The sequence below is a fragment of the Nicotiana sylvestris genome, chromosome 7, assembly GCF_000393655.2.
Source record: "Nicotiana sylvestris chromosome 7, ASM39365v2, whole genome shotgun sequence".
In the NCBI taxonomy this organism is placed as follows: Eukaryota; Viridiplantae; Streptophyta; class Magnoliopsida; order Solanales; family Solanaceae; genus Nicotiana; species Nicotiana sylvestris.
Window position 1 is genome coordinate 168,814,525 of NC_091063.1, and position 9,882 is coordinate 168,824,406.

General features: G+C 43.3%; 1 protein-coding gene across 1 annotated transcript; it reads right to left on the bottom strand.

Moving 5' to 3' along the window:
* Positions 1-9,070: 9,070 nt before the first annotated feature.
* Positions 9,071-9,586, bottom strand: LOC138874114 (uncharacterized). The gene is made up of 2 exons (XM_070152617.1): positions 9,411-9,586; positions 9,071-9,299 (listed from the first exon to the last, which is right to left on the bottom strand). The coding sequence occupies exons 1-2, from the start codon at positions 9,584-9,586 to the stop codon at positions 9,071-9,073; spliced, it is 405 nt and encodes a 134-aa protein (XP_070008718.1).
* Between the last annotated feature and the right edge of the window lie 296 nt (positions 9,587-9,882).

The window sequence follows — 9,882 nt, forward strand, 5'->3', positions numbered from 1 at the left end:
GACTATGGACTTCTACTCATCTCTCTTAACTACTCGGTGCGGCGCCTCGCTCCTTTTGCTTTCCGTGGAGTGAGGTGGTACCATCTACTAATTGTTGCATCCCGCACCGGTGCAACGTCTCAAGAAATGGCTTCACAATAGTAGTGCTGGCGAGATCCATACTCGTCAGATTTTTCACCCAGCCACTTCTTCATCCCTCTCCGTTTCTTCATCTTTTTCTGCTTCTTCCTTATCTTTTTCTGCTTCTTCTTCATATTTTTCTGCTTCTTCTTTATCGTTTTCTACTTCATCTTCATCCTTGAAGATGCCGTTTGGAAGATCGAGATGAGTCCCCCGAGGAGATAGTTCTCGAAGATACTGCCGCCGAGGATGCACCCCCGAGAATAGATTAGACTCTTAGTTATTATTATTATTATTATTTTCTTCTTTGTTTTTGTGTAAAGACCCTTCGTAGGCTTTTGTAATCATGTGAAAGGACCCCTCGTGGGGTTTTGTAATCATGGTTTATTAATATAAAGATGTTTCTTTGATTTGTCTCTGATTTATGCTGGATTACCTTTTATTTGCATTTTTGAAGAATTTGAGCATGTGACTCTACCGATTGGCCCGAATACCGGACCCGGGCATAGGTATTCCCTCGATTCTTGATCGGTCAATATGATTTTCCTTGAAACCCTTTGCCGTCTCTCAGACCAAGTCCGGGTTTACCCGTTACAGACTTAGACTGCCAAAACTGACGACTTTGAATCCAGTGAGAATGGGGCCTCGATTTTTTGAACAAACTTAACTCCATTTAGATCCCGTTGGTAGTCTTCGAGGGAGAATTTGCTCAAACGCTTGAGAATAAAGATAGCCCCAGGACTTTCACAAACAATACTGAGTGAGATTTAGCCTAAGTTCAGTGGCCTAAAAAACTTAATTTGAACTTAGAGTGGAGGTAGCCCTAAGGCTTCATCAGTAATTCTTGAGTGTGAACTGGCTCGAGCTCAAGTATCTCGAGGACCAAGGAATTGAGTGAATGACCCGCATTCACAATAGTAGAAATCCTCAAGGCAGGATACTACCTCGAGGCTGGGCTTATATATGAGTAGCTCTTTTAGAGCTTATCTTCCGTTTTGACAGGGGTCCTCGAGATCAGACACCATCTCGAGACTCATAGTGATATTAATGGCTTCTTAGAGCATATCTTCTTTTTGACGGGGGTCCTCGAGATCGGGTACCATCTCGAGGCTTTGTAATGATATTGATGGCTCCTTAGAACCTTTCTTCTTTTTTGGCGGATGTCCTCGAGATCGGGTACCATCTCGAGGCTTGTAATGGTATTATTGGCTCTTTAGAGCCTTTCTTCTTTTTTGGCGGAGGTTCTCGATATCGGGTACAATCTCGAGGCTTGTAATGGTATTAATGGCTCTTTAGAGCCTTTCTTCTTTTTTGGCGGAGGTCCTCGAGATCGGGTACCATCTCGAGGCTTGTAATGGTATTAATGGCTCTTTAGAGCCTTTCTTCTTTTTTGACAGAGGTCCTCGAGATCGGGTACCATCTCGAGGCTAGGTCGATGTAGGGGTCTTTGATCCCAAAACGTCGTATGGCAGCGTCAATTGTATGACATGGTTATGAAACAACCGAGGCGATCCCGCTGGTATTTCTTCCCAAATCAATAAAGGCTTAGTCAGTATTTTTAATTGGCCTTTGAGGCAGGCGGACATTTACCGCTTTCTATATAGGTTTGTCTTCCTTCCTTTGAGGATTCCACTATCCTGAATAGCTACCCCCCTCCATAGAATTCTTCTTTCCTATGTTAGGACTTTCACCACTTTGACTTTGAAGCCCTCGCTCAAATTCTCTGATTTTACCATAGTTATGGATGCTATGCCGGGATTCTCTCAGCATGGAGGAGGAAGTTCCGCCTCTGGTTCCCTCCTGGTTGATAGTTTGCCGCTGGTGTCAGGGCCAGCCAACCTCGGGACATTTTGTTTCAAGAGGGGATTTTTCGTCAGGACAACCCCCCAACATTCAGGGTCATTGGGAGTATGCCTGAAGTTTATTTCTTTAATAGGAAAGGGGCACCCTGAGTCAGTGAGGAAAGATTGTGGCTGGGGGGAAAAGGTAGTTATGTAGGTACCTTCCCTGGAGGAGAGCATTACGGATCACGCCGAGGGGTTTTTGAATGTATACACGTACTCTTTTACTCTGGGTCCCCTTGATTGAGTTGTGTTCGACTTCTGTCAAAAGTATCGGGCTACCTTGGCGTAGGTTCATCCTTCATTTTGGAGGATAATATTGATGATGTGATTCTTTACGGAGGAAGCAGGGCTCGAGTTCACCCTTAGCCATCTTATCAGGTTGTACCGACCTTTTTACCACCGAGGCCTGCTAACCCTACGATGCCGATCCACCAGGCCATTCGCTATCGACGATGAAAAAGATGGGATCGGGGATGGATGAGACGATTCGTCCGAGTACAGACTGTTGACATTATCCCCGCAGAGTTTTTGCCTTTTCCCGAGGAATGGAATTTTACATGTAAGTGGTACACTTTTGCCTTTGTTGTTTTGTTTATAACGGAGGCTGGCTCCATAAATGTGCCTTTCTTTCCCTTTCTGCAGCAATTCCATGGATGCCATACGAGGTCCCCGACCTGACGGATTGGGCTTGTAAGTTAGCGGCCCACTCGATCTATGATTGGCGTAGGTGGCGAGACTTATCTAAGGGTGGGAGGAAAAACACCACGGTATGTGCTATGTGATTTGCTCCCCTTTTGAAAGGCACTTTCATTTTATGCGTATTGACCCCGTTATCGTAGGCAACATTGAGTTTTTCGAGGCGAGATCATGCCCTGTCGGAGAAGGATCGTCAGCTTCGGGACTGAAGAATGACAATATCAAGCAAAAGGGGCCTTCGCGGGGCGACGATGCTTGTAGCAAGACAAGTCCAGGATGGGGGCTCAGAGAGGATGTATCAGTCGGGCCTGTAGCGCCCAAGATCTCTGGACTTAGAAAAATGGTCTCTCCTCCACTGCCATCATCTTTTCTCGTCGAAGGTACCTCGAGGAGCGAAGGTTCTCTGCCGCTGACTTCTTCTCCCATCGAAGGCACTTCGAGGGATCTCCAAAGCAAGGGGCTGCATATATCGGGTGACCGTATATCAATCGGGAGTGGTTCCTCTGGGGTTGATAGAGCCGGGCTAGTGGATGTGCGCTCGATTTTTGAGGAAGCTCAGCGGCTCTACTTTGTGGTGAGTTTTAGCCGATCGTATTGGTTTTATAGTTTTTGCAATTTTCACTCTCTTATCGAGTTTTTCTTCCATAGGCTTTTAACAACTCAAGTCTGAGCTGCTTCGCCGTGAGCCCATGCTGCGAAAAGACGTGGATGGGGAGAAATCCCTCAGGCTTCTTTGCGACAAAAAGGAAGATGAGGGGGCACACTTGCGGTATGAGGTGAGTCGAAGTCTAAACTATGAAATCTACCTCGAGGAGCAGGTAATTTTTGTTCCAAGGGGGTACGTGCTTCTTCTTTTATCTTTTGAGGCTAATGTTTCGTTTACTTCAGTTGCAGAAAAAGAAGGAGGACCTGGAATGCCTTTGGGGTAAAGTCGATCAAGCCAAGCGTGAGTGCGACGAGGTAGAGGCTCAGATAGATGCCCACATCGCGGCCAAGAAGAATGTTTTGGCTAAGGTTTCTGCCCTCGAGATACAACTTCGGAATGCCTGTGAAAACAGATCGGTTCAGACAAGCAAGATTGTAAGTCTCAAGTCTGATCTTTTAAAGATGAAGGTAAAGGTCGTGGATGCCCGGGCTAAAGTTGAAGAGATTTGGGCTAAGTCCGACAAGAAAGTGCCTGTCTATTTAAAAGACGTTGTTGATGCTTGAGCTAAATTGAGTGGTGCTTCCGATTGGGAGAGCAGAAGCAATGAGTATGCCCGGTGTAAATCTCGGAGGGAAACCCTCAAAGAGATTCATGCTAGGGGCTTCGATCTCTCGGAGGAGATAACGCGGGCTAGGCAGATGAATACGACACCAAGTTTCTTTTGTTTGATGTCGAGGATAATGAGGAAAAGACCGACGGGCCACAGTCCCCGAGAGGGACGTAGTTTAGACCTTTTTTTCTTGATTCTTTGTATTGTGTTCTTGGAGAACATTTTGCAAATATAACCTTCGCATAGTTTCATGCGTGCGTATATAAAGAAACCTATCGGTTTTCTCCTTCCATGGATTTCTATTTGCTTGTGTATGTCCTTCTTTGTTTTTGAGTTTTGACATTTTGTCAATGATTAGCCAGGCGAATTGGCCTTTGAGAAAAACCTTTAGGTTTATTGTTCGGCCCTGAGGCTTGTTAGGCTGGCTCGCAGGCTTTTACGCATTTGCCTTCAAGCGTGTTTAGTTAACTGTTTTGGGCTTAGTCTCCAGGTCAGGTTTCGACTCGAGCTCATTGTCCCTCAAGTTTTAAAGCTGGCTCTTAGGCTCTTATGCATAGGGTCGGTATGACCTCTTAACATGGGCTGGCGACAGTGGCTCTTACGCGTAGGGTCGGTATGACCTCTTTAGGCTTTGTTTTCCCTCGTCAAAGATTTTGAAATTTTTGTGTTCGCCCGACTCTTCGACGGCTTGATAAGAGCCTCGATTGTGATTCATTATGTAGTGATGAACGAGCACCTCGAGAGGTTTTGCTCGGTAGCTGAATGTTTCGAAGCCTATAGTTTGGAGCTGACATGGTCGAAGCACTTTTGCCTATGTCGAGGGTAGCCTGTTTAACCGGTTCTTTTCGAAATACTTTCGAAGTATTTGAAGGCCTGTGACTTTATAGCAACGGTCGGGCGTCCCTGAGTTGCGTTAGTTTGGCTAGTACAGTCTTGTGACTATAGTCATTGTGTTTGGCCGGAGCCTTTCAATCCCCAAGTGAAGTAGTTTTGGTGTCTATATCGATGGTATGCCTTTTTAGAGGTCTTACAAGTTCGAATATATAGCCTTAACTATAAGGTCGGGATAATGCTTTTTTTTTGTAAGGTCTTATAATTTTTACATGCCTTTGAGGTCTTACAATTTTGGTTACTTGGTACAAGTATGGTTCATGCCTTGATTGAGGTCTTACAGTTTTGGTGTTGCCTTATAAAGGTCCTACGGGGTCGAGGTTGCCCATATGGGGTCTTATGACCTTGGCAGTCCCCGGAACATTGAAAGTTTAGTTGGTCTTGGGGCCGTTATTGTAGACTTGTCATTGCCTCATTAAGGGCTTACAAGTTTGAAGCTTCCGACCCGGGGGTCATACGGTTTCGAGTTATTGACGTCAGTCCCCGAGTGTTCGGGACATTTTTTGCTCTGGAGCCATTTTTGTAATGCTTTGAAATGCTTTGGTGGAGGGGAAAGTATTCTTTGATTACTTGGTGCAAGTATACACGTTTTTGCTGTCAAAGGCTCGGTTATTCTATACGGATACGATTCATTCGACCGTTTGACCCAGTATATTGTTTTCCTATCGAGACCCTATTTAGCACATCTTGTCTTCTCTGAGGAGGTGACCTTCCGTGGGGGTGCCCCTCCAGTATTTGAGGTTGATTGAAGAGAAGCCTTGAATACTTGTTGAGTCTTCCTTAGGTAGCATATGGGTGTTGCCTCGTTAAAAACCTTACAAGTAAAATCCTTTTCGGGATAAAAACCCGGTCGAAGGAAAAGAGTGCAACGTATGCTTTGGAACCTTAAGGTCTTTGAGATGGATAGCGCTTTAACTGTCGCGGTCAGACACCTGCATGAAGGTCAGTGTAAGATGTAAACAAAAAGAAGGAACGGCCATACCTTAATGGAGATGGTGCTTTGAGCCTTGATATGCTCCCAACGTTCGCTTAGGGGACGCGGTATGGTCCTTTGTTTGTTTTATTCGGGTGTAGCCGAGGATGTGCCTTGTGAGCGCTATTTTACTATTTGCTTATCCTTTGACTCCTTCGATGTCGAAGGCGTTGATGCCGGAGCCACATTGTGCACCGCAAACATCTCCTTGGCTACATATTGTTCCCCAAATACGGTTTTTATTCCGTCTTTCGTAGGAAATTTCATCATTTGATACAGGGTTGATGGTACTGCTCTCATGTAGTGTATCTATGACCTCCAGAGCAAGGCGTTGTACATGTCTCCTTTGATGACATGAAACTTGGCATTTTGCGTTGTTCCAACCACGTTGACCGGGAGAGTGATTTCCCTTTGGTTGTCTCGCTCGCCATATTGAATCCGTTGAGGACTCGAGAGGCGGGCACGATCTGGTCGAGCAGTCTGAGCTGCTCTACAACCCTTGACTTGATAATGTTGGTCAAGCTACCTAGATCCACAAGTACACGTTTAATTTGAAATGTATTCACAAGAAAAGAAATTACCAATGCGTCGTTATGGGGCTGAGTGTCACGCCCCAAAACTGAGGGGCGCGACCGGCGCTCGACCGGGCAACCCCAGTCAAGCGGAGCTGGGTGCCTTTCCTATTCCACGTGTTACCCCGCTTTTCCATTTCCCATTAACTAAGTGAAATAGCCATTTATAAATTTAAACACATTTTTACGAGATTTACATAGCATACATAGTTACTTAGCGTGGTTTAAAAGCTATACTGCCCAAATACATAAGTACATAACCCATATTTCCTGTCTACGGAGCCTCTAGGGATACAAAAAAGTGATACAGTACTTGCCGGTAACAAGGCTCCGGCTATACCTTACACTAAAAAGCCAAACAAGACTCCGAAATAAAAAGCGGCATGAGCCACGCAAGGACCCGGGAGGAAAAGGGTTCACCAATGCTTCTGGCGGAAAGTGAAAGGGAGCTACAGTTGGTGGACTGGAGTACCTACTATGGATCCACCTACAATCATAACACGAATGTAGCGCCCCCGACAAAAGGGACATCAACACATTTGAATTGTACTGGTATGTATGAACAAACTTGCCCTAAGTAAACTCAAACCATACACAAGTAACAAGTAGTCATGGAACCAGCAATCAAATACACATGAAAGAAAACCATCAAGCCAAACAAGTTACAATCTCTCCATTTCCCCTTCAACATTTTCACATCAATGATTTCACAACTTTCTCATATTTTCATTTCAATAGTGATTTTGATCACTTTCCACCCTTATTACCTCGGCCACCCTTATTACCTCGGCCATCCTTATCACCACAACTCACACCTTATTACTTCGTGTTGCGGCATGCAACCCGATCCCACCGAACAATCACAATTCACAAACAACACAACAATAACAATTCACAAAGAACAACAACAACAACAATTCTCAAAGAATTTCTATAGCCATCAATACTATTTCCATCATAATCAACAACTCATATGCATTTTATGTCACCGCGATAATTGCCAATACAAGCCATATATGTTCTTACCACAGTTGTTCCAACTGCATCATTTACGATTTCCTTCCATCATTTGTTTCTCAACTCTTACCACATAACACATTCACAATCACACATTTGGTTTATTGCCAATTACGTACACCATTATATCGGGAGACTTAACCACGAACAATCAAATCATACCAATCACAAGAATTCCACAAATAATCCACGTAGATATCACATACCAAATATTCGTACACCAAACAAAGTGACTTTACAAAGGTCAAAGTTAGCCATACATACCTTTCTTGATCTTTCCTTTAATTACTACGATATTCCGGAAATTCTAGCAACTTCAATCTATTTTGAGACATAACAAAATTTGAACACAAATTAGGAAGATATTCATAATTCTAGCTCATTTGAGAATTTTATCAATTACTAGTTGTGCATCTTGATTTCAAATCTCTTTTACAAGATTCCCTTCATTTCCCAACCCAATCTTTACTTGTTTATATTCAACAATCTTCCCACAAACCTAATTTGTACATGCATGAATAATGAATACTCTCACATCCAAGAATCATCTTACTAATTACCCATTTCTAGTTAGATTTCAAAGTTGAAGAATTGGGGAAAAGAAATTCTTACCTCTTTGAAGCCTTAGCAACCCTTTGATGCGATTTCAAGGTGTGATTCAAGGAAGATTAGTGAAATCTTTAGTTTTTCCCTTTCCTCTCTCTAGAATCGCTCTCCCTTCTCTCTAGAATACCAGAAATTTCCCCAAAAATAAACCTCAATCGAGTTAAATGAAATGGGGTTCGGGTCTTAAAAACCCCTTTTTTTGTACTGCCGCGCCGCGTGTGGCGCCGCGGGGCATGGGGCGTCTATGCAAAATGTGTCTGGAAATGAAATTTCGGACCATACTGGAATTACTACTGGCGTGGTGCGCCGGGCGCTGCATGGGGCGCCGCGGTAGTGCAAATTTCTACGCTGCTTTGGTAATTTGGTCATAACTTTGTGTAGGAATGTCCAAATGATGAACGGTTTGAATTGTTGGAAACTAGACTCAAAGACCTTTTATTTGATAGGCTTTGCATCACACAAATCCTTATATAACTAGAGATATAATTGTATAAAGTGAGGTTTTGTGCGCACTCATTTGCAACTTTCGTCTATTATGAAATTTTATAACTTGGCTTAGACTTAGGCCTCTCCTTAGACCCCAATTCACTTCTAATACGACTTATACACTTATTAATATATCCAATTGATATCCATAATATCCTTAATCCTCATTTGTATGCAAGATAAAATATTTAGCCTACCTTGGCACCACGAAGTCTTAAATTACTAAGCAAAATTTTCTGGGGCTTTACATTCTCCCTCGCTTAAGATCATTCGTACTCGAATGAGGATCAAGTTTCATTCATTAGTCATCCTTATGTAACTTTTGCTTTTCACATTATGAAATATATCATCAGCCCCGAATTTGGCTAACTCCTTAAATTTCCAAAAATTTCGCTAGAGTTTCCTTTGTAACTAGGACTATCCACCTGTCAGAGGGCCCCAAATACATATCCTAACAGCATATACATGTTTCATAGACATAACATAACTTGTTCAACACCAACCATGGCCGCATAGGCAACATACATAATCAAAATGGAATAGTTTAACATATATCAAATCAAAAGATAAGAGTTTATAGGAACCAAATGCATGAAAGCTATTATATAACTATTCAAACAAATGTGGGTACTTCTTTCTCATTTCTTCCTCGGCTTCCCAAGTGGCTTCCTCAACTTGCTGGTTCTGCCATAATACTTTCACAGATGCAATTTCCTTATTTCTCAGTTTTTGAACTTGCCTATCAAGAATGGCAACTGGGACTTCTTCATATGATAGCTCTTCATTCACCTCAATAGTCTCTACTGGCACGATGGTGGATAGATCCCCTACTACTTTCCTTAACATAAACACATGAAAGACCAGGTGTACCAATGACATCTCGGGTGGCAGCTCGAGTTTGTATGCCACCTGACCAATTCTCTGAATGATTTTGTATGGTCCGACATACCTCGGACTTAATTTTCCCTTCCTTCCAAATCGCATGATACCCTTCATTGGGGAAACTTTCAAGAATACCCAATCGTCTTCTTTGTACTCCAAATCTCTGCGACGCACATCCAAATAGGATTTTTGGCGACTTTGAGTAGTTTTCAACCTTTTTTTAATAAGCTTGACTTTCTCCATGTCCTGATACACGAAGTCCAGCCCTATCAATTCCGCTTCTCCAACCTCGAACCATCCGATGGGAGACCTACATCTCCTACCATACAATGCTTCGAACGGTGCCATTTGGATACTAGCATGGAAGCTGTTGTTGTAAGCAAATTCTATGAGCGGCAAATGGTCATCCCAACTACCCTTGAAATCAATAGTACAAGCACGTAACATGTCTTTAAGAGTCTGAATAGTCTGCTCTGCTTGCCCATCGGTTTGTGGATGAAATGTTGTGCTAAGGTTTACCGGCGTACCCAAACCTTGCT

Coding starts and splice junctions, on each gene's coding strand:
- LOC138874114 (XM_070152617.1), bottom strand. CDS start 9,586: ATGGAGAAAGTCAAGCTTATTAAAAAAAGGTTGAAAACTACTCAAAGT. Junction 9,300..9,410: donor AAGGGAAAATTAAGTCCGAG/GTATGTCGGACC, acceptor GTTTATGTTAAG/GAAAGTAGTAGGGGATCTAT.